The 23,536-nt window shown below is 49.2% G+C and overlaps 5 protein-coding genes; 3 read left to right on the top strand and 2 right to left on the bottom strand.

The window, feature by feature from the left end:
• Positions 1 to 2,532: 2,532 nt before the first annotated feature.
• On the bottom strand, positions 2,533 to 5,655 carry GSTUM_00008210001 (uncharacterized protein). XM_002839904.2 has 7 exons: positions 5,269 to 5,655; positions 4,855 to 5,142; positions 4,114 to 4,725; positions 3,610 to 3,856; positions 3,425 to 3,480; positions 3,215 to 3,375; positions 2,533 to 3,156 (listed from the first exon to the last, which is right to left on the bottom strand). The coding sequence occupies exons 1-7, from the start codon at positions 5,306 to 5,308 to the stop codon at positions 2,836 to 2,838; spliced, it is 1,725 nt and encodes a 574-aa protein (XP_002839950.1). The 5' UTR covers positions 5,309 to 5,655; the 3' UTR covers positions 2,533 to 2,835.
• A 2,652-nt stretch (positions 5,656 to 8,307) lies between these two features.
• GSTUM_00008211001 (uncharacterized protein) lies at positions 8,308 to 11,718 on the top strand. XM_002839905.2 has 2 exons: positions 8,308 to 9,771; positions 9,836 to 11,718. Exons 1-2 carry the CDS (start codon positions 8,968 to 8,970, stop codon positions 11,270 to 11,272), a joined length of 2,241 nt encoding a protein of 746 aa, XP_002839951.1. The 5' UTR covers positions 8,308 to 8,967; the 3' UTR covers positions 11,273 to 11,718.
• A 2,933-nt stretch (positions 11,719 to 14,651) lies between these two features.
• On the top strand, positions 14,652 to 15,399 carry GSTUM_00008212001 (uncharacterized protein; the record flags this gene model as incomplete). XM_002839906.2 has 1 exon in its annotated part: positions 14,652 to 15,399. The coding sequence occupies one exon, from the start codon at positions 14,652 to 14,654 to the stop codon at positions 15,336 to 15,338; it is 687 nt and encodes a 228-aa protein (XP_002839952.1). The 3' UTR covers positions 15,339 to 15,399.
• Positions 15,400 to 15,426: 27 nt separating this feature from the next.
• Positions 15,427 to 18,002, bottom strand: GSTUM_00008213001 (uncharacterized protein). XM_002839907.2 has 3 exons: positions 17,467 to 18,002; positions 15,793 to 17,414; positions 15,427 to 15,738 (listed from the first exon to the last, which is right to left on the bottom strand). Exons 1-3 carry the CDS (start codon positions 17,888 to 17,890, stop codon positions 15,469 to 15,471), a joined length of 2,316 nt encoding a protein of 771 aa, XP_002839953.1. The 5' UTR covers positions 17,891 to 18,002; the 3' UTR covers positions 15,427 to 15,468.
• Positions 18,003 to 20,553: 2,551 nt separating this feature from the next.
• Positions 20,554 to 23,521, top strand: GSTUM_00008214001 (uncharacterized protein). XM_002839908.2 has 3 exons: positions 20,554 to 21,114; positions 21,240 to 21,885; positions 21,995 to 23,521. The coding sequence occupies exons 2-3, from the start codon at positions 21,281 to 21,283 to the stop codon at positions 23,034 to 23,036; spliced, it is 1,647 nt and encodes a 548-aa protein (XP_002839954.1). The 5' UTR covers positions 20,554 to 21,114; positions 21,240 to 21,280; the 3' UTR covers positions 23,037 to 23,521.
• The last annotated feature ends 15 nt before the right edge of the window (positions 23,522 to 23,536 follow it).

Consider the following 23,536-nt stretch of genomic DNA (forward strand, 5'->3'; position numbering starts at 1 on the left):
TATCAATAATTACCTCCCCGCTCTTCGAAATGATGATCACTTCTGCAACTTCTTTCCAAATCATAATCGACCATGATCGAAGCCAGATGCAGCTCGGGCCTCTCCTAATTCCTTCGGGAAGAGGGAAAAGGCTTGCTACTTGCCAGTACTATTCTGTCTGATCTCGAAGAGAATTGTTCCACAATTTCCGAAACCCATAGATAGCTTCAAGTCAACCCCGCTAACATTTACCCTTCCTATAGGTTATTAGGCAAATTATCACAGTAATTAGTTAATACGCTCGACGGAATGTCCACATATCTCTGAATGGTTTGCTACCCCCTTCTCCCCTCCCCCGTTGTCTCTTTGTTTTGCCCCTCCCTTCACCATGATGAAAAAATTCCTACATTCGCAGTTTCCTCGGTAGCACACGCTAGAACCCATTCTATAAGTGTGCGTAACGTGACCGCTGCAAGACCTTTCTTGGAAGTCTGATTTGGACGCTCTACTAGCTTTTTCATAACAAGACTTTTTTGCTATGCTCAAATTTTCTAACCAGTTTTTAAAGCATAAACAGGTTTTAGTTTTTTTTCTTCCTCCGCTCAAACATTCAGGAAGGAAGGAAATCTCCTGAGAAAACTATAGACCTAAAAAGAATGATGACAAAATTAACTATATATTATTGTTCAATTCTTTCCCTTTTCCATTCCATTTTGCTATGTTCCTCCCCTCCATCTCAAGTAAGGCGCAACCCGTGACATCTCACCCATGGTTCAATCCCCCACCCACCCAAACCCAACATGTCAAAACAAGCATTTCCGATGTGCAGCGCACAAAAAGCGCACTTGGTACAAGTACTGTATACTCGAGTACCGTACTCGTAGCAACCATCTCTGATATTACTCTAGTATTATACACGTACAAGTAAGTTATGTCACCGCACAACACACCGACCTAGATACCAACCGCCCAACCAGCCAGTTACAAACCCCAACCCCGTCGGCCAGGCCGCGCAGAAAGGCGACAGGCGAGTAGAGCAGCAAGCGAAAGCGAAGAAAAGGACGAATCTTGGAACATGTGCCCACAAACGCCTTCGAGAAGGAAGGAAGAGGGAAGGGAAAGAGATGCCACAGCGGCACTCTACTGCACCGGTATTCTTGCAAAAGTACCGGTAACTTGGTCATATCTTGCTCCCTTGTATGATACTAGTAGAGTACGGTACAGTACAGCACACGGCGATGCAGCACAGCACAGCACAGCACAGCACAGTATGATACGAATAGTACGGTACCGGTTCTGTACTTGAGTATATAGTACATACTCTAGTACAGACATCAAACACGGTAAGCTACGGTACGGAAACCTGCGGGTGAGATGCAGGTACTGCACAGCACGGTAGAGTAACCGGCGGTAATCCAACGGGTAAATCGATTACCGTATCATGGCACCCACAATACTCGTACACTTTCCATAACTGTAATAAATATCATATCATACGTGAGATGAAATGAAATGAAAAAAATAAAAATAAAAAATTTGCCCGTGGGTGGCGGTTGATGGGTGTTTTACTGTAAGTTAAATAATATATGTATGACACTTATAGTACTCCAGAATCTTTGTATCACGCATACCGGTACAGTACGAGTAATGTACTCGAGTACCATATCGGCACTGTACTGTTATAATACTGTACCATTCGTTCAGTCAGTTCTTTCCACTCCATATAATTAATAATCCATCGGATTGTATTGGGTATCGTTAGGAAATGTACTGTACTCGTACTCTACTTTCACTTGTACTAGTACTCTACTTGTGCTGCGCTTGTGTAATCTAAAAGACCGCTAAGTGCGTATCCGCGTGTTCTGTATATGTATAACATAATACGTACCGTGCGTGGTGGTCATTTAACCTTTTTTTTACACAGGACAGGAACAAACGGACCCCTCCTTTCCATATAGGCAAGTAATTTACCGAGATACGATACGACGGATATACGGTACGGTATCGATCAAAAGACTTACAACCATCACGAGCATTTCACCATCGGTTTGAAATTATGTAGTCACCTCCTACTCTCTTCCCCCTTCCGTCCGTCAATAGACTACCTTGAAACTTGAACTTCCACCGGATCGACCGACCGAGCGAACGCCTTCGGGAACAGCGAGCGAGCAGGAGGAATGGAATGGAATGGAAAGAAGAGGAGAGAAGAAGAAAAAATAAGGCAAGCGTAGCGAAAGCAAAGGTGAAAGCAAAAGCAAAAAACCACCCTCGTAACTTGAATACCGCGTCCAGTTGAATTATTGCCGGTGTTCCCAGTTTAAAGAAACGAACGGAGCAGAATAGGATAAGACGGACGGACAGGGCAAGGACTAACAAACTATCGCATGGAACAGAAAAAAAAACCCCCATCAGCACGGCCTTCCTGTTTGATACCATCCATGTATACGGTGACGGCGACCTCCCTTCCTCCCCCCCCCAACGGTGGGGAAAATCCACAGGGGCTCACGAGAAATAGGAATCACAGCGCATCGTATCATAAATACCGTAGTAGTGTGAAGTAGTCAAGTAGTCACAATTCACGCACGAAGAGGCACGTCACGTCACGTCAGCTCACTCGCTCGCTCACGGGATCCCCCTCCAACCCAGGCCTCGGAACGAGAAAAGAAAGACACAAGAAAAGGTAAGAGAGAAGGAAAAAGGGAAACAGGAAAAAAGGAAAAAAGGAAAAAAGGGAAAAATCCACACAAATCAATCAGTCAATCAATCAATCACCATCACGACAAAAGATCACCCAGAAATCACGTAGTCTAGCACTAAAAATTTTCCCTTTTTTTTTTGGTCGATGTCTTGTTGTGGCTAAGTGCCTGGGGCAGCACCACCCTGCGATTGCTGCTGCTGCTGCTGTTGTTGCTGCATAACCACGGCGTAATACATTGCGCAGTAGGCCTGATATCCGCCATATGGGGCATACGGATCGTCCTGGGCTGCGCCCGGGATGCCTGGCGGTGCTCCTCCTGTGCCGGTGGCGGCGGTGGCAGTAGTGTTTGAGGTTGATGGGGCGGGGGGAGAGTTAGAGGAGGGCTGTGGGAGGGCGTAGGTTGGCCAGGTTGGTTGCTGAGATTGCTGTTGTTGGTCGGTGGAGAAGTGTGCGGGACGGGTTGGGGGGGCACTGCGTGTCTGTGGGGTTGTTAGTGTGTGGGGGAGGGGAGGGGATGGTGAGGAGGAGGGGAGGTACAGATGCTTCGACCTTTTCCTCAATGGCAATGCGTGCACGGGCTATTGCTTCGCGGGTCCCTGCTAAGGCAATTTCACGTTCAGGGTCACCTTGTTGGAATTGACTGGAGACGTTGATACGGCAGCCAGTCGAGGATTGCATATCTTTGATCGTTTCTCCGCCTAGTTTTTGTTAGTAGCTTAAATGCAATAGGATGATGGGGGAAAGAACCTTTCCCAATAATCATGCCAACAGCATCTATAGGGACCCTAATAGTTTCAGTTAATCTCCCTTCTGATCCACCACCCCCACCGCGCCCTCCTCCACCACCTCCGCCATTATCACCATGTCCACCATAATACCCACCGCCTCCACCCCCACTCCCGCCACCAGGTGCCCCCCGCTCAGGCCTTGACATTCCTGGCGGTGGTCCGGTACCTGCGTTATCGCTCTCAACAATTTCCATGATCAACCGTTTTGCATCTTCTGCCGCTTGGGGCGACCCAATCAGATTAACAGGACGCTGGCCATTCTGACTCTTTGCCTCGCCAACAATGTTAACGTGACAGCCAGACTTGTCTTGAATGTCGCGGATAGTTTCGCCACCACGACCAATTATCAAGCCAACAGTTCTATCGGGCACAAGTATCTGTATGCTATCTTCTGACTCCCCGGGGGAAATTCAGTCAGTATGACAGTTCAAACCAAAAAGTTTTTTTTTTCTATTCAAAAAAAAAAGACAACAGAGCTGATTCCGCGATTATCAAAAAAGATCCTCTTGGCGAGTAGGATAGTTTTATCAAGATCAAGAAAAAAGAACGGGAGACAGGAGAAGAAGAGGAGAGGGAAAAAGACAAAACAGCAAAGGAGAGAAAGATATTTCTTGCTACCACTGTCGCCAAGAGGAACCGCAGACAAACCTCCGTCTCGCAAGTTGGGCTGACCTCCGCTTCCACCGAATTTCCCCCGACCACTGGTACTTCCGGAAGGGCCTGCCATGCCACCTCCGGGTGGACCATTCTCCGCAATGATCTGCTCTATGGCCCTTCTTGCGGCCGAAATTTGCGGGCGTGTGCCCTGGATATTGCAGACCCGTTCACCACCGCTATCCCGATCCTGGCCGTTTGTAAGGAATTGAACTCGAGCTCCGGTCTCCTGCTCCACACGCCTCAGAGTCTCCCCACCGCGGCCGATGATCAGTCCAACAAGTGATGATTCAATGTTCATCTGTTCGGCATCCGGAGGAGGTGAGCGCGCTCTATGACCGCCGCCGTACCTCTCGGCTCGTGCCGGAGGTGGGGAGTAAGGATTTCCCGTGCCTGCCCCAGGCGGACCGCCCCGCCGCGGTGGACTATAAGAACGTTCTCGCTCGCGCATACCGTACTCGGCGCTAGCGCGCGCACGACGCTCGTCGCGGAAGGGGTTGTAGGCATCTCTGAAGGGTTCACCGCCACGACGAGAGGGCGGGGAGCGAGTACGGGATCGGGAACGACGAGCACCGTATCTTGACCGTGGGTCCTCATAGCGTGTGGCTAAATATAAAGTGGTATAAGCAACTCCCTGTCACATGGAGGGGCTGATAGCGGAAGAGAGGTGGAAGAGTAAATGAGAAAAATAAAAAGTTGGAAAAATAAAAAAATAAAAAAATAAAAAAAACTTACGTGCTTGCTCCCTGTAAGTAGGTTGGATTCCCATCTCCGCAGCTCTAGCTTTTGCTCGCGCGAGTGCGTCATCCAGAGATACCTTTCCGGACGTTGTAGGTTTGATATTGCTAAGGTCAAGAGAACCGGAGGCAGATGGCTGCGGTAAAGAGTAGCCAACCGGAGGAGAGGCCACAGATTGTGAAGGCGGCTGACCGGTCAGACCTGCCGGAATTCCAGCGTATCCCGCAGGGCCACCTTGCGGCAATGGCGGTCCTCCTTGAGATCCGGGGGGTCGCTGTGCGCTTGCTGTAAGACGGGAACGAGACCCCCGATTAGCACGAGGAGACTCTAGAGCAGGGCAGAGAGAGTCGGGAAGGAGGGGAAATCAGGAAGGATAACAACAAAGGAAATGGAATTAATTCCAAAACGTACTCAGGGCAGCGAGGAGAGCGGCGACATTCTGATCCGCCATGGTTGCGGGTAAAACGTGGGCAGTAAGAGGGAGAGAGGTGAGTGCAGGTAAAAGAGATGTTTTTCTTTTAACCTTCTTTGAAGAAAGGAAAGAGAAAAGAAAAAAGAAATAATTATGATAGAATAAGAATAAAGGTAAGAAATAGTAGGGTAGGATGGTATTAGAGGCCTATTGAAACCTGCGACGCGAAGTGGGAATAACACAAAAAGCGTCGGCGGGAGGGTAAATTTTTTTTTTTTCCCTTTTCCTCTCCCTTTCCCTTTCCCTCTCCTAGTGTGAAACGGGGGTGGGGATGGGTTGGCGTTGTTGCAGCTCTTTGAATTCGATGGGCTGTGAGTGCGTCGAAGTTCACTCCAGCACAGGATGTATTTACGAGCACGGCCAGCGGGCAGGAGTACCGGTACTAAAGGTTATGTTGTATCAGTCCCTCTCCCGCTGGAATCCAGTACAGGTATGTCGTATGAACATACACACCGGAGCCAGAAAATGTGAACAAAAGGATGAGCAAGGGAGCGTCACACCGTAACCAAAACCAGATAGCACCTTTATGTAAGTCTAAGCGCAAACAACAAAACGAGAAGTGAGTGGCAGCGTGAGAATAGTATGATATGATATGATATGGTATGATGGGGTAGGGTTGGGTGATTAATTTGGTTGGCTGGTTTGGGTGATGCAGACCTGTGTACTCGTACTGTACCCAACGAGGCACCTAACTTATCATATAGTCCGGTCAGCACTTCAAGTTGACCCTTCTTGACGGTCACAGGTCAAAGGGAAATGATGTTCCTTTGTTCTCGTTTCTTATGCTGATCTCTTAGGATGGATGCTGAAGAGGTGAAAATACGGCGGCAGGTGGAAAACCTTGGAGGAAGGAATGAAAAGAAAAAAAACTTGTCAAAATCTGTTTTGGATACCGGGCGAAGACTTGGCGTTTAGTGTATTGTAACTTATCGCAGGTGTTGCTATGGCAATCCCCGGTACGAAGTAGTCTACGGACTCGAGCACAACTTTTTGAGCCGCAAAAAAAAAAAACTTCACCAACACTATGAAGCGGTGTCGTTGCAGCATGAAAGAACTCGTGAGTTGAGCCGCAGCAGTTGGAACTGCCTTCTAAAAAGTAGGAAGTGAATTATATGGCATTGATCCTCTTCGAGCAGTAGACTAATATGCAGGCAGTAGCTCGTAGGCGCTACATCGCCGCATGCTACCGTTTAATCTTCGCCATCCATTTGCACCACCAGCAGGCAGCATACCTTCCCAGTCTTCCCGCTCAAACACCTCCCCCCCACCAGAAGACTAGCACCGTATTTCTCTCCCCCTCGCCTAACCCCCCACACTGGTCTGTTCCCGGGGTCAAGTATTCTACCCACACCGTGCCGTAGAAAGTGGATTTCTCGTCTGCCATCGTCCTTTGATATCATAATAGTATACGACACAGCCACTACACTGGGCCCAACACATTCATCACTTAGCGAGCCCTCGATCCGTAAACAGGCACATCTTTGCTTAGACTATGATACATCTCAAACCCTTTTGCCAAGTATCATAGTAGCGCTCCCATAATACCGCAGAACACCCGTTGTTTCGGTGGGGTTTTCAGAGCCCTAGTATGAAAGAGTGACATTCTATGACCCCTCGTCCCCGGATGAAACAACAATGAACCACCACCGCGCAGTACTAAAGTGGAAACAATATTCGAGGACGGGACACACGAAACGAAACACCATAACACCGGGGAGCCAAACATTACCGTATCGTGCTAGCCTATCATGCTATGATGGGGAGTTCGTTTTACTACTTCCGTGGCTTGACTGAACAGCCACGCAAGCAAACCGCCATAGAATCCCCGGGCAGCACCTTTCGAAACCATGGGGGCCTGGGGGCTTACAACAGAATATCATACTAAAGGCATCAATCCGTGTACGCGGAAGGATTCACAGGCGGATGGGCGTGTCGGACGGAAGGCATAGCCTCCTCCAGCTGCCCGTCCGGACAAGATGATACCGGCACCTCGATCGAGCTCGCGGGGTTATATAGCACCAAGTACTGGTACTCGTATAGTGCTCGTACTGTACGAGTACATACCACCAGCAGGGAACTCTCACCAAACAACAAGTACCGACACTGTATGATGCCTATCATCAGCGCCCAAATTGGCCTTCTGGTCTGATGATTCCTCATCGTCACGGCAACGAAAGGGTAAGATTCCCTCATCATCTTATACTCGAGTACACAAACTAGTGGTAGATCAGGGGTTGCGGATAAAATTGGCGCTTTTAATTTCTCTTGACGCTCGGTGCCTTTGGTCTTTTTTACATTTTTATTTTTATTTTATTCTCCTGAAACCTGATCACGATGGGGGGGAGGGTTTTCTTGCACCGACAGGTCTAGTTGGGGGTGAGGATAATTACCGTGCTGTATCATGGCAGTGATGGTACTTGTACAGTAGGAGTAGAGTATGGGTGGGTCAGGAAGAGTCGGTTGGGAAAGGTTTCTCCGGCGGCTAGTGTAACGTAGGGTACTAGAGTGACCCAAAAGGCTAGGGTCCAGGCGAGGGGAAGAGGGATCGGAGGGGAAAACAAAGGGGAGGCAGAAGGCTGGGAGAGGTTTCAAGTCATTGGCTCTGCCCTGCTATTTTTGAGGGGGAAAGGAAAGAAGGAGCCAAGCGACCCGTTTCGGGAAATTAACAAAGAAAGAGAAGGAGCGGATAATTGACTGTTTGAGATATTTTTGTGCCCTTTCTTTCCTTGGAGGACTGCCGTATTCGGATTCAATGGTGGTAGTCGCGAGTCAAAATGACGTTAATCCGCTTAAGGGTAGGATGGCGGGCTCGCTGGTGGGCTAAACTCAATTCGGTTGGTGGGCTTGCTTTTTAATGGTGAATCCACCAATGGGATCCTCGGCTAAGCACAATGACGGAGGATCACCCATAGACGCTTCACTTCTACCGATACCAGATCCTGATCTCCCATTCGCTCCACCTCAACCTCAATGGAGTTAAATATGAAGACTTTTCTACCGCCCATACATTTTAATGGGTTGGAGGACGTTTGAAGGGAACCCCTGATCCTAGCTGTCGGTCCTCCCAACCGTATACTATGCCGGTGACGAGCTGAATGGGGGAAACGGTTCGGGTCTGAATCGGTTCATGTTGGCGGGGAGAGCCATTCATCTGCGGTGCGCCTGATTCGAGGTCGAGCTATCTTGGGGGGGGGGGTGAGGCTGCTGCTCGGAGCTTATTATCTCCCAGGATATATACTACGTACCCTCCCCACCTCCCCCATAGTATTATATTTCCTCCTCTCGATACTGGTATATGACCACTATCATTCTACTTCCTTTCTTATAGGGGCCCGTATTTTCAATTTACACACGGGTTCCTTTCCTTTTTCTTCGTCCCTTCATTCCCTTCTGTTTCTTATTTCCCCATTCGTTTTTCCATCTTCACTGTTTCTCTTTCCTTTCCCTTCCCTTCTTCACTCCCTTCTTGAAACAACTTCGATCGGTTTCCGGCCTTATAATAATTGCATTATTTCCTTTCCATCGTCCGCTGGCTGGTTCCGCCTAATTCAGATATATATATATATAACTATTACGAAAACCTACGACGACAACGACAACGACGACGACGACCATCATTCGTTTATCCCCTGTCAAACATGGACAATAACAACAACTCGCATATGTTTACAACCGACGCCCCAAGCTATGAGGATGCCATGAATGCCAGTAGGCGAGCCCCGCCTACAACTCACGAATTAACACCTTACCTCGGATTGCGTGCTCGGCTTTCGCAGGTCTGGTTCAACCGGTGGACGCTACTTCTTTTCCTTGTGCTGGTCAGGGTCATCCTCGCCACACAATCGCTTGACGGGGACTTGAGATCTGCACGGAGGGAGGCGCTCTCGGCCTGTACCGGTGTCGAGAGCATGGGCTCTGCCATGGCCTCTATGCCGCATTACATGTCCAAGGGAGTGAACGAGGTTGCAGCGATGGGCATCGAAACTGCCGTCAAGGCTCTCGAGAAGACACTTCTACTCCTTATCACAGGTGTCCAGGAGATTGTTGTCTTCGTCGTGAACATGATCACCTCTACCTACGTCTGTTTGATCACCTTGGCCATCCAAGGTTCTCTCGGCGCCGTTCTCGAGGCTACCGAGAAGATTGCCGATTTTGTCAACAACACCATGGGAAAGATCTTTGATGACGTTGGGAGGGATGTCAAATCTGTCCAGGACGGGGTCAACAAAGTCTCCAAGGCTCTGGAAAAGGTTCCCAATTTCTTCGGGAGCGATATCAGTTTCCCCGAGGTTAAACTTCCCAGTCTTGATCAGTTGAAGAAGGTTCAGATCCCGACGAGCTTCGACGACGATTTGGCGAAACTGAAAGACAGCATCCCTACATTTGATGAAGTACAGAAGGCTGCCCACGATGCTATCAGGATTCCCTTTCAACTTATCTCCGTACGCTCTATCCCACCCCCCTTCTGCAATATCCTGCTGCTTCTTGGTGACTGATAATGAGTAGAAAAAAGTCAATGAATCCATCGGCGTGTACGAATTCGATCGTTCTGTATTCCCCGTCCCCGAGAAGGAGAGGCTCACCTTTTGCTCCGACAATCCCAAAATCAATAACTTTTTCGATGGCCTGGAGGGCACCGTCGACAAGGTCAAGAAGATCCTTATCGGGGTCATTATCTGCCTGGCCATCCTTGCGCTGATCCCTATGGCTTACCGCGAATGGTGGAACTGGCGGACCACTCAGTCCCGAGCTTTTATGCTTCATACCGCCCCGACATACGATCCCGTCGATGTGATCCAGATTGCGTCGCGGCCATACTCCTCCTCGGTCGGCCTCAAATTGGCCGGTCTATTCAAGTCGTCACGACGCCAAACCCTGGTCCGCTGGGCGGTAGCCTACGCGACGTCGACTCCCGCGCTCTTTGTCTTGTCCCTTGGAATCGCAGGACTGTTCGGCGTGTTGGCTCAGTACATCCTGCTGAAACAGGTTGAGAGCGCGGCACCCGCCCTAGCTGCTGAGGTTGGGGAGTTTGCGGATCTCGTCGTTAAGGAGCTTACGGCAGCTTCGATGAGCTGGGCGGTAAAGACGAACTCGGCCATTAACAGCACAAATTCGGATATCAACAAGGAACTCTTCGGTTGGGTCGTTAACGGAACCGATTCCCTGAACGACACCTTGACCGTATTCGTTGACAAGATGTACGAGGGCGTCGACAAGTTCTTTGGCAAGACACCCTTAGCCAAGCCAATCAAGGACGTCCTCAACTGCCTTATCGGCATCAAAGTCAAGGGAATACAGAAGGGGTTAACATGGGCCAACGAAAACGCCCACATCAACCTCCCGCTCCTCCCGAACGATACTTTCTCCCTGGGTGCCGCTGATTCCATCGCCCCGGAGGCATCAGGAGCGGCTAGCTTCCTCTCCGACACCTCCTCCCAAGCCTCCGACATGATCACGGACGTGGTTATCAAGCTTACAAACAAGTGGGAAAAGATGCTCACCGAGGAAGCCATTATATCGGCCTGCATAGTCGGCATCTGGATCCTCGTGCTCATAATCGCCCTCGTCCGAACAATAGCCCTATTCTACACCTCCGACAAGCACCGCGGCGAAGCTGGCGGCGGTCTCCCTCTCACGCCGGTCACACAACAGCGGTCCGCTCCCTCGCGTGGTGCGAATAATAACAACGGTAGCGGTGGATTCATCACGTCTCCCGTATTTCCGGCCTTTGGTGGGAGCAGCAATAGCAGCACTGGGGGCGGCAGCCCCGCGGGCGGAGAGAGTATGTCGCCTGCGGATGGGTACTACGAACCCGACGAGAAGGCTGATCCGAATGCGCGCTGGCTGCAGGTCGGTGGCTCCGTCGCCGTGGAGAATTCGCAGGGAGAATACAGGCGGAGCGTGCATGCTAGCGTTCATCCGGTTTATCCGGGCAAGAACTGACTTGGAGTAGCTGGGGGACCAGGTTGGCTGGCATCTGCTACTAGCAATATAAAGAAAAGCGGGTTGGCTTTCTTTCCTTCCTTCTCCTGTGTTTTGCATTTTCATTGGGATTGGTATTTTTTTTCTTGTTTTTTTTATTCATTCATAGCGTTGTACTATCATTTTCTGCTTTGTTCGCATCTGTGTCCGTTTGCACTTCCCTTTTAACTACAGATTGTATCATGTATTATGGCTTACGATAGATCTTAATACCTTTGTGTTGTGGTGGGGGTTGGTTTGGCCGTGTGGAGGAGAGGGGAAGGTGGATTACAGCGCGGAGGAGGTTGTGGTGTTTGTATATTTGTGGTGGATCGATCCTTTGCTACGTGTGGGCGGCAGAGTTGTGGTTTTCCGCAATTGGGGCGGAGTGGATAGTGTAGACGTTATTGAAGCATTATCCCTGCGGATTTTCTTGCAAAGTAGAGCGTTGAAAACCTGATAACATTACTGTGATAAGAAAGTTGTATGATAGTCTAACCCCCTGGCTTATTGGTGTATGTAATGTTGAAGTATTCGTTGCTCATTCTACTGCTATGGGGAAGTCCCCGCTACTTATAGAAAGGAAATACGCTATTGACATGACTTCCGATATACGTACTCCATTACATCGTACTTCGTCACTGTTACTGCCCTCTTACTACATGACTTACTCAATATGGAAAGTGCTCCAACATGTAAGCGTAACGACGGACGAGTGATACTATATGTATCTAATACATCTCTGGATAAAAACTCCCCAGAACATACAGCAAAAGCGATAAATCATGAACCCCCACGAGGTCCCCTCCCCGCCTCCTCAAACTTCCCCCACCCCCACCTGCGCCTCCAGACCCCAGACAACAACCCCCCACTCCCGCCAGATTATGCCTCACCCTCAGCACCACCATCCGTACGATACACGAAACCCAAAACATGAAAATCGCTCTAACCCGTTCAGAAACCGCCCGTCGCCATCACGCTTTTTCTTCCCCCACCAGCACCGTCGGGTGGGCGTTTGCTTGGGCTCGTACCATGCTCTCAGCTCTACATATATATTCCCGGGGTTGGTGGTATTTCGTGGCGGTGAGTGATCATATGTCCTGTTTTCGGGCATTGACAAATGCGCAAGTGGGAAGCGGGAAGAAGGCTCGATTTTTTCTCAATCCGATGGGTGGGTCCACATGTTAGCAAAGTCATATAGACTTTTCTGTAAACAACGTGTTCAAAAAAAAAAAAAGCGAGCCATGACTGAATGAGCCATAAGAGCTATCACAACTGAACCCTCTCCCTTCCCTTCTTTTCGCTATCTCAACCAAAAGCTTGCAGCTTCCCCTTGCTCTCGATTTCTTTCGTAGTAGATAGCCATTCGCAAGGAACCGCATGATATCCCCTTCTATAAGGTAACTTAGGGTCTTCAACTTCGGGATGGTGGTGGAGATAGCGCATAGCGCATTCACCGTCAGGCCCGATCACAATGCTCCGATTCTGGCTGCGAGGTCGTCGGGGTGGGGTTTTCGACACGCCGCCTACAGTACGCCACAAGTGCGGCAGCTCACCGGCAATCACTCTCGTGTGCGCGTCACAGACACACGATGCGCAGACGAATCCTTACCGAAGCTACTATACAGAAAGGAACACCTAGCGATATTAGCGCATAGCGATGGCAAATCGCTAAACACCAACTTACACATACACGATCGGAACTCAGAAGGTTTAGGTGCCTCGCCGGATACCGCTTCTTAGGTTTGGGGGGGAGGGGGCCGTTGGATCCTTTTGAGAATCGCCGGTAATGGACTTCTTGAGTGCCACCCCCACCCCCACCCCTAAAAAAAAAAAAGCTCTTTCTGAAGGCATAGAGTCTCAATATTTTACCTAGACGCTCAAGTTTGGTACCATACGTCCGGAGTTGGATGCTTTTGGCGGGTGTTGTATTTAGCTCAAATATTCTTCTTAAAAGGAATCCAGCCCATAAAACCCTTATAACCCGCTATCTCCGCCAGCTCTGTAATCTTCGGATTCTGAGACAGGAGCTCCGGAGAGGGATTGGTTAATCAAAATGTATTTATTCCGGCTGCATCCACTAGAAAAAAAACAAACAGCTCCTGCCCAACTTGTCGCTGTAGTACGAGTGCAGTATGGTACAGTACTGTACCTCTGGTATACTCGAGTACAGCAGCATTACAAGTAACTGCACAATCAGTATGTAGCACAAGATCAGCCCGTTGGAAGCGTGTCGGATCTCATTAACCCGTACTCGCAATTCTCTTAACCTACCGTTATGAAACCCAGGGGGTAATAACCTAAGTTAAAATTACCAAGACCTGATCTCTAATCGCGATTTGAAATCATATTATTATGATAAGTGGCGGGCCAAACATCCCTAAGCCTTATCGTGGGGTCCCGATTTCCGCTGATATCATAAAACTGACAAGTGATTATTTATGGGGGGGTCTTCACGGTGGTGGAAATAAAACAGCCACTGAAATTTGCCAAGCTTTCATTCACCTCTGAGACTTTTATGCAACGAAAATGAAAATGAAAAAAAATATCGTATGATACTCCATATCATAAACTCATGATTTCGAACCACCGGCTTTACCATGCTAGAATACAGTAGCCAGTCAGTCTCAGGGCCTGGGGAGTGGAGGGGGGGGGGGGAACACTAAAACTCACCTTGTTCGGGACCTTGGGTGTACAGTACTTGTGTATTGCAGCGTTCAGTAGGGTGGGTTTTACGCACTTCACGATTTCACATCATAGATATCATGCAGAGACCCGCATCCTGGACTCCTCAAATAAACGCCCCGGCCACCGTTGCTAAACATCATTGTATCCCCATTCGGAAAAGTGAAACTCATACTGTGCGTGAAATAGCCAAGTCTCCCCAATCATTTGGCTTTTCTGATTCTCGTAATGCGAGAGCACCAATCGACTCGACCGAGGCGACAATTCTTAGACTGATATATAGTCTCCTGAATTGAGCCCAAGCTCCAAGCACGGCCAACCAGGTGCTGCGTTGAAGAGGGGAGGAAGCGACATTCCTGGAAGTAAACGATTCTGGATCAAAGATTTGCCATCTCTTGCTCTGGCAGGCAACAAAGCAGTAGCAAATCTTTTGAGCCCTGGCTACTTACCTTGCCCATGACGAACTACCGTTGCTAATCCCCTTAGAGGGTTATAGACCAGAAAATCCGAATCCAACTTCTCAAACAGTGAAAAGGTTCGCTCGAGTGACCACCGATGACAATGGAACAGCTTACCCGGCCCCACTCCAGCTGTCTACCAGCTCAACAAGGGTAGTCTACAGTATCATAACCATCCCGCGAATACATATTATGCACCCCGCCACTCCCCTCGCGAAATGCTTCCGACGCCAACAACTTCTCACCTCTCCTTCGACCACATCTATGAGCCAAGCGAGGATACATTCCTCCTTCTCGATACTTTAGCTCTCCAATCTCCCTTTCTGCGCTCCCGATTCCCACAAACTTCGCTCCCGCTAGCCCTTGAGCTCGGTAGCGGTTCCGGCGTAATAACGTCCTTCCTCACCACACACTCAGCCACACTCTTCGGTCACACCTCAATCACAACTTTATCCACTGACATCTCTCCGCATGCTCCAGACGCTACAAAGCAAACTGTTTCCGCCAATATAACCGAAGAAAGCGGATGCTTTCTCGGGGCTATTAGGACGGATTTAGCGACAGGTCTAAGACCGGGAGTGGTAGATATGCTAGTGTTTAACCCGCCCTACGTGCCCACGGAGGTGGTGGAAGATGGGAACGGAGAAGAGGGGTGGATTGGCGTTGCGTGTGGTGGGGGGGTTGATGGGATGGAGGTTACAATTCGGGTATTGAAGGGGTTGAAGGAGTGCCTGAGCGAATCCGGAGTAGCGTACATATTGCTCTGCGAGAGAAACAAACCTGAGGCGGTTGCGGAGCAATTGCGCAACGGCGAGTATGGCGTCAAATGGATCGTAGAGAAGGTGGGCACCTCTGGGAGGAAGGGTGGCTGGGAAGTTTTGGGGATTTGGAGGGTCATGAGATAAATCAGTACATTGCATATTATTATCAAATATCTGGATTCAGAGAGTCTGGATCATTCAACAACCTGGTCGCTACCACAGAGATAGATTATCACTACACCATAACTTCATCACTAAGGAGAAGAAGAAATTTTTAATCCCTAATCATCCTTAGCAAGAATTTTTCGAAATCGCCGTCAACAACTCCCTTAAGCCTTCCCGATAGATCCACCTTAAATTTCTTCTTATAAACCTTCTTGACGCGGTCCATATGGTAAGGGTCCCAGTGCACTCTGACCATCCTGCTAATAAGCAAATCTTCACGGCCCTGCTCCACCAATGCCATGATGGCTTGTTCGAGCAATTTCGCGTCGCGGAGAGGTTTATCAACTGCACCATTTATAATATGGAGTAATGTTTCTCCCTATCCACCCGTTAGCAGATATGAAGAGGGGATATGGGAATGCGGTGTACGTACCACAAGATTTCTAGAATGTCTCATAACAGCCTTCGCCAAATCCCTTTGGTAGGTGGCTTTGTATTGCCCCGCCATCTCCCTGATCCACCAGTCACTCCTGTTAACCAGAATCTCAATCATTATTGTTTCGCCGCCCCTCGCATCCTTCCTTTCCATGATCTCCCCCAGCTTTTTGACGTCTTCCCTAACACTATCAATCCGAACTTCAGCACTCTCTTCCATCCTCACTCCCTCAAGCTGGATCAGCACTGCCAACCGGAATTTGTTCCCTTCAAGCTCATTGCGCACAACTTTCTCGAGACTGTTCAGGTACTTGGCGTCCTTGAAACCAGCCTTTATCTTCCGAATCTCATCGCCGGATTTTCCCATTAAAGCTTCAATCAAGAGTTCGTTACGAGTCTCTTTTCGCTGATACCAGCAGTTTGCAAACCAGCTCTCTGATTCATACGGCCCCAAGGCTACTGCGAAAGCAACCTTCCCAAAGCCACCATATGTGTTTGATGGAAAGACGGTTTTGATGTGCTTGGCTATATTGACCTTCCTAAAGATTGATTTGTACTCCTGACGAAGTTGCAATATTTGGGATGGGGAAAGGGTTGGTAAAATATCTATCAGTGGGCCCGTAGGTGGACGGAATGTGTGCCTCAGGGCCGATAGGAGGGCTTTTGCATCTTCTGTTGGATTGTATGGAGGTGTTGCGGGACGCGGAGGACCAGCAGGGTATACTGGTGTTGCTATGGGCTTTTCGCTGGAGTGTTGGGCTGTTAGGGTCTGATGGAGCGATTGGCCGCCGGGGCTTGGAGAGAATGCGGAGGGACCAAGTGAGAATGCACTATTCAGCGAGTGGCCTGCTATGGAAATTGACCCGGAGGCAGAAAAGAGTGGTGATGGCGAAAGCGTTGGTGAGGGGAGTGGGGAAATGGATTGGTAAGTTCCATGGTACGGTTGAAGGGCCGGGGAAGGCGGTGGTAATTGGTTAGGCTTATCGTTCTTGATCGAGAGGCTCGAGAATGAGGGTATCTTTAAGGAATCCAGAAAGCCATGTTTTGGAGGAGGTGGTGGAGGAACCGACACCGCACCATGACTACTCGAGGACGCGCCGGCTGTGCTACTGCTATTAACCGGTGGGTATTGAGATGGGGGAGGAGGTGCTGGAAGCTGGTGAGGCGCTGGGTAAGGGCTAGCAGAGCTGCCAGCCTGTCCGGGAAAATAAGACGGCGTATTTTGTGTCCCTTGGGGCGGATTCTGCGTTTCAGCATAATAATCCGGATTGTTGTATTGTGTCGGTGTCTCTCCAGGCGGGTATACCCCTCCACCTGCGCCAAATCCGGGCGGCGGCGGAACAAACTGTGGATCGTGGGGCGGTGGTGCATTTGGCGACACTTGGGGGTAGATTCCCGGGGAAGGCGGGGGTAGTGGAGGAGGACCAGCGTAACCAGGTGGATAGCCGTATCCTGGATATGCTCCCGGGGCACTGTACTGGCCAGCGGGTGCGAGGCCGGCTCCCGGCGGCTGTGGATAGGGATCTGGAGGTGGGTACTGCCCGGGATACGGGTTCTGCTGATACGGCGGGTACTGTCCTGGTGGGGGTGCTGGCACCGAAACTGCCGAGGAAGAATAAGCTGCTCCAACGATTTAGCTCAAATCATAATTATAGAGAAACATACCACTTACAGCGATTTTGCCGCGCTCCCCCAGGTGAAGGACTCACGGGCGAAACAGGCGAAACAGGGCTATAAGATTCCGAACCTCCATAACTCCCCTGGTAACCTGCACTAACGCTCCCACTTGCACTGGCTCCTCCGATGACACTATACCCACTTGATAACCCCCTCTCCCTAGCTATCTCTCTCGCTGCTTCCTCTGCCGCCTTCTTATACTTTCCTGGTTCCTCCTCAGCCCCAGATCCGACACTACTAATGTACGAGAATTCAGAGCCAGCTCGTGAATGAGATTGAGCGGACAGCGTGTTTTGGTCAGTCTTGACGGTTAAGCTTTTTGAACGGCCATGTTCGCGACGTTCTTTCCGCTCTTTCTTAGCCTTCTTATAGGCAGCATATTCGGGTGTTCCTTTCTCTGGTTTTTCCGGCTTCGGCATGTTTGGTGGATGGGTAGGAATAGGAGAAAAAAATGGGTCAAAAAAAACAGCCCACTGGGAAACTCAGCATTTATGAAGGCTGCAATGCAATGAATGGTGCGGTTATTTGTTGTTGGGGGAAAAATGAGCTGGAACTGGTGGTGAAGGCAGGGAATGCTAGGATCTCCTCAGAACGCCAAGACAAGACGAATTTACTTGTGCTTTTGTTATGGGGCCCCGGGTGGCGGCTATGCCGGTCTTTTTGGCGAAGAGTTGACGCCGGTGATTTGCATATATGATATGACCGCCGGTTCACAGTGTCATGGATGTGCGATGCATCGATTTGAGTGCCGTCAATCCAGTCGCCTATGCCCAATTTATCGAAACCGTGTGTCCGATGCCGATACCGGTATCGATATCGATAGCACCTCTGCCGCGCCCGGAACAGGTCACACTTTATTTTTCCCAAACACGAATACCCATGGGCGCCGAGGGATCGATTACCGCAATCGATATAAGTTACATGTATCACCACACAGCGTCAAGGATTGGCCCAAAACACCAATACGGTACGGGTGCCGTACCGATACCGCACCGGCACCCCATGGCAGCGTATGAGGACAAGAGCCAGGTTCCTAACCGAGTGATATGTACGAGTAGATGATTCGGTGATAGTTAGACATTCCATAATAGGGAACACCAGGAGTGCGATTGTGGGGTGTGGAACAAGGAAATGAATTGGAAGATAGTGTATCATACTGTACCACGGTCATCACTCACAATGATTCCAGTATGATACCAATATCATACCAATACCCGAGTACCGGTAGGCGATAGTTTATTGATTTCCGAGGTTGGAGGTCAAGATTTACGGCTAAAATTTAAACCCTGCCCTTACAGGAGGGTGCCCAAGCCCTCCAAAACTCTCATGTTCCGCAGCTGTCTAAATCACAGTACTAATTAGTCTATGTTCAGCCGAACGGCTTACCGGTACAATATCGCCCTAGATCTCGCTGCTCCGGGCACAACTTGCCTCGAGGTCCTAGGTGGAAATCAACCCCCATTGTCAATTAGCGATGTGGATGTGCTGGAATACTCTTTAAATATGATAGTCGATCATGAGCTCTCGATCCCGTCGTCCACCCTCCTAGGAAAGTATGGGAATCTAGAGTGACAGAATATGATTCGGTGACATGGTAACACCCGGAGCGTATGATGCCAGGAGGAAGTTCCGGCATGGTACAGTACTCGTACTGTACAAGGACGGGGGCTGGCCATTGCACGCACGGAGTATCACTCGTTTATGGAATTATGATACCGGTAGTGTATCAAGCGAGAAGACCACCCAGCCGTGCGTCGTTAGACTATCATATCGCAAGATTATCATTCTACGCGGGATGAGTTCAGCCATGAGAGGGAGGCGCTCGGGGTAGACTATCGGCACTTGAATTCCCAAAGACAACACAGCTGGTGGATTGGTGGTTGGTGACAGCGTGACGTCGTACCGGTGGCTTTCTGACCATAGCTGGATGCGTTCGGAGAACCGCAATTTGACCGACTGCTTGTAGCCAGCCTTGCGCCTCTGGAATAACTACCGGGAAAATATCATGGTGCCATCGTCGCTATTTTGCCGCGGCTCATATAGCATATATCTTTTCCAAGAGCAGACGCGTTGTTGATTATCTTCATTCGGTCGCCTATCCAGGCTGGGCTGCACTATCGAGCCCCGAAAGAATCAGTCTTGTCCATTTTTGGTCATGCTGTAGGGAGTAGCTTACTTGTTGTGGCCCAAACTAAACTTCATTTGAGTCTGTCATGGTCTTGGGTGGTGAACGCTAAGCTAATACCGGCAGTAGATTTACAGTTATTGACGGTGGGGCGGGGAGGGTTCGAGCGAAAATAGCAGGTTGAGAGTATACTCGTAGGAAGAGGAAGCTGCTTTGTCTGTGTGCTGATTTAGTCAGTGGTGCACTGGTCTTACTAACGTTAGCGAGCACAGAGACATGTGGACACATGGCTACTGTACTGCAGAGGTGATGTTCGATAACTGCAACGGCCTGCGATGCAATACAGTACTGGTACTGTATTGTACGAGTAGTCAGCTACTCACACAGCTCTGACAGTAACCGGGAAAGGTTTTTTTTGGCTTTTGACAGCAGGGTGTTGCCATTAGGGGCTTTAATTTGACTGAGTGATGTAAATACTGTACTCTACGAGTTATAGTTTGATGCTTGAATACACGATACCGTACTACTTGTATTTATGATATAGTACGGTAATTGAATACTGTACGAGTACTGAGCCCACCATACACATTCCCTGAGGAATACTGGTAAATGGTGATGTTGGAAGTATTGTATGAGTGCTCTTCCACTTGTCCATGCCTGCACGAGTACTGTACTGGACTGTACCCGCACTGTATGATACCATTCTCTCATTTTCTCGTAATAGGCTTCCTGTAACGAGGCTAGAATAGAGAGAGGGGGGAACCCTGTGCATTCGTGCATTCGGACCCAATCTCCTACTCGTAATTTCGTGGCCGAGAGGTCAAACGAAACACTCCTCTGGGTACTGTACCCCCTATTCCTGGTCCTGGTCCCTTATTATAATCCTCCCATTTTCTTTCCTTTTTCCATCCTTTCTCCACCAACCCATCGCTCTTCCCCAATTGCTCCGAACTAACCCTCCTTACCCTCTCTCCCTCAGAACGAAGGGGAAAAGGAAAAAAAAAAAAAAAACCTTCTCTTCACCCCCCCCCCTCCCTCCCTCCCTTACCCTCCCTCTCTCTATCCTCGCCTCATCTCTCCCCCGTCGTCAATCGCCGCTGGTCGACATATCTTGTTCCTCTGGGTCATTCGTTCTTCCGGCCCGCTATTGTAGCACTGCGACTCATCCCTTCACGGTGTGAAGATTACGCCAAGTTGTAGGGGCTTTCAGCTGAAAACGCGCCTTTTGGTATTCCGCAGTATCGTCGCCAACAAGCTTTCTTCGCAGATTCTTCTCTCCCCTTTCGAGTAGCAAACCGCAAACCTAGCTGCGGGAACTTGTTGTCGTCGCGCATCAAATACGGTACCCTACGAAGAGGTTCAGGCTACTGCAACGCTAGCCGCTCGAGTGGTGCTTGTCATCTTGCGGGGTCTCATCTCATCTGCTTCTGCTCTGCTACCCGATAGCGAGTATACATCCGATTGTGATAGTTTGATTTTCTCAACTTGCTTCTCATTACAGCTTAGATATTCAACTATGTGAGCTCTTGGAAAACCTTTCCTTTATCCTTTCTGCACTGTTTGCGATTGCGTTTTTTTATTTTTATTTTTGGCCAAACAAAGTCGGGGTACCGGTGAAGCTAACAAACGTTGTGTGCTGGTAGCCTGGGATACGCATCTTTCGGCTATAAGCGAGTCGTCCAAGATGGGTGCCTCAAGTACTTCTTCTCCTTCCTCAACCTTGCATAAACGGCCACCCACACCAAAGTCATCTTCCCCACCACAGAGCTCGTCGCGGCCACCCGTCCCGGAAAATACCAAGGTTAAGGATAAGGAGTCCCACCCACCCCGTCGTTCCTCTCTTGGTTTCCTCCGCCGTTCAAGATCTGGGGATCCGGTTCGCAAGACATCACCTTCGCCAATTGTTGCCCCTTCCCCTCCAAAGTTGCCTGAATATCCTCTGGCTCCTTCTAGAAATGGATTTGTCAGTGATATCAGGGACTCTGTTGCTATATTCAGCGGACACGCTATGTCGAGCTTTACTGAATCCCCCCCCTCTTCGGAGGATGCTCGATCCCCCTCAAATGGTCCGGGTGGTTATATCCCTGGAAGAAAGTCTACTGATAGTGTAGTTGGTGTTTCCGGTGGCACTCGTTATCTCAAATCTAGCTCAGTACCGCTCACAGATGACCCTTATGCAAAGGAGGGTAGTATGGCACATAGAGGAAGATACAGCTATGCCAGCAGCGCCGCGAACAGTGTAAACTCACCCAGAAGAGTTAGAAGACGCAGGGATCCTACCCCTTTCAAGTATGTTTCATCGATCGATTCCCAGCAGTGTTGTGGATGATCGATTTATCATTTCCCTTTTATCTCATTGTGCAACCACGTGAGGCAGAAATGCTGATAGTTGCGCTAGTATTCTTGTCATTGGTGCCAAAAACTCTGGAAAGTCATCGTTTCTTCGCTTCCTCCGCCAATCGCTTGCCTTAAAGCCTAAACGCGGACATGTTGCGCCTGCTGAGGAATTGCCGGAGGCGCCGGAAGAGGACACCACCACTCATTCAGATACATCCACCTCTTCCTCTCGGAATGCATTCAAATCTTCATATCTCGAGACCGAAATTGATGGTGAGCGCATAGGGTTGACTTTGTGGGATAGTGAAGGACTTGAAAAGGGGGTAGTTGATTTGCAACTTCGCGAGACTGTTGCCTTCTTGGAATCAAAATTCGAAGACACCTTCAACGAGGAGACCAAGGTCGTCCGAGCTCCTGGGGCTAAGGATACCCATGTTCACTGCGTGTTTTTGTTGCTTGATCCTGCAAGGCTTACTCCTGGAAATCATTACTATAACAAGAAGGGAGACAAGCCTGACCAAGCTGGACTGGACGACGATCTTGACATTGCAGTCCTCAGAGCACTTCACGGAAAAACCACCGTTGTTCCGGTTATCAGCAAGGCGGACAATTGCACTTCTTGTCACATGGAGGAATTAAAGAAGATTGTGCGACAAGGTCTCGAGCGTGCTGGGATTGATCCATTGGAGGCACTTGAGCTGGAGCTTGCCGAAGGGGAGGAAGAAGAGGAAGTTCAGGGGACCAAGGCCCAGCGAGGATCCCTTGTCGAAGCCGATGAGGAATATTCATCTTCCGGCGAAGACGCCCCCCAGTCCTCGGATAAATCAACCGCGTCTTCTGTCTCAACTAGCCGAAAGGCTAGGGGTCTTAACAGTTTTCTTCCGTTATCCGTTATCTCTCCGGATGGGTATGAGCCCGGCGAGAGAGTGGGTAGACATTTCCCTTGGGGATTCGCAGATCCATACAATGAAGCGCATTGCGATTTCGTCAGGTTGAAGGAGGCAGTATTTGGTGACTGGAGGGCAGATCTCAGAGAGAAGAGCCGTGACGTTTGGTATGAAAATTGGAGAAGTGATAGGCTGGGAGCCCGCAGAGGCCGGTAGTTTTTCTTCTTTGTCTATTCTTTCTTTCTTTCTTGTCCATGCCAATTTTCTCATACAAAAAAATTACGCAAACCGCCGGTATCATAGCTATGGGGGATATTGGGTCAGTCAGATGGAAATTTACGCTTGAAGCGTCTTTTACAAAATATTCTTTTTGTATGGAACGCTTGAAGTGTTCTTCCTCTGTCTGGTATTGGGGATTAAAAAAAAAAAAAACAATCGGAGAAATGCCTATTCTTTCTTAATTTCCTTTTTGTTTTTAATTTTCTTCTTCCTTCACTGTTGATTCTAGTGACTTTTTATCACAACAACCATCGGCTTGTAGCCGATTTTCCTATCATACAGATAACCTTTTTTATACTTCTTTTTACCCTTCACTATTTTTTTATTTTGTTTATTTTTCTTTCTTTCTAAACCATGTGTGTCAAACAAATTAAGGGAGGGCTTTCAGCGGCCCCCTTTCCTGTAATGTAGCTTTACCAGGGTGTGGGGATTTTTTT

Source organism: Tuber melanosporum (assembly GCF_000151645.1).
Source record: "Tuber melanosporum whole genome shotgun sequence assembly, scaffold_43, strain Mel28".
NCBI classification, from domain to species: domain Eukaryota; kingdom Fungi; phylum Ascomycota; class Pezizomycetes; order Pezizales; family Tuberaceae; genus Tuber; species Tuber melanosporum.

Excerpts from the sequence above, each read along its gene's own strand:
- GSTUM_00008213001 (XM_002839907.2), bottom strand. The coding sequence starts at position 17,890 with ATGCCGAAGCCGGAAAAACCAGAGAAAGGAACACCCGAATATGCTGCC. Across the intron at positions 17,415-17,466 it reads GGGAGCGCGGCAAAATCGCT|CTTATTCTTCCTCGGCAGTT; the intron begins GTAAGTGGTATG and ends TCGTTGGAGCAG. Across the intron at positions 15,739-15,792 it reads GACATTCTAGAAATCTTGTG|GGAGAAACATTACTCCATAT; the intron begins GTACGTACACCG and ends ACGGGTGGATAG.
- GSTUM_00008211001 (XM_002839905.2), top strand. The coding sequence starts at position 8,968 with ATGGACAATAACAACAACTCGCATATGTTTACAACCGACGCCCCAAGC. Across the intron at positions 9,772-9,835 it reads TTCCCTTTCAACTTATCTCC|AAAAAAGTCAATGAATCCAT; the intron begins GTACGCTCTATC and ends GATAATGAGTAG.
- GSTUM_00008214001 (XM_002839908.2), top strand. The coding sequence starts at position 21,281 with ATGGGTGCCTCAAGTACTTCTTCTCCTTCCTCAACCTTGCATAAACGG. Across the intron at positions 21,886-21,994 it reads AGGGATCCTACCCCTTTCAA|TATTCTTGTCATTGGTGCCA; the intron begins GTATGTTTCATC and ends TAGTTGCGCTAG.
- GSTUM_00008210001 (XM_002839904.2), bottom strand. The coding sequence starts at position 5,308 with ATGGCGGATCAGAATGTCGCCGCTCTCCTCGCTGCCCTGA. Across the intron at positions 5,143-5,268 it reads CGCTCTCCTCGCTGCCCTGA|CAAGCGCACAGCGACCCCCC; the intron begins GTACGTTTTGGA and ends CCCGTCTTACAG. Across the intron at positions 4,726-4,854 it reads TACTTACAGGGAGCAAGCAC|CCACACGCTATGAGGACCCA; the intron begins GTAAGTTTTTTT and ends CTTTATATTTAG.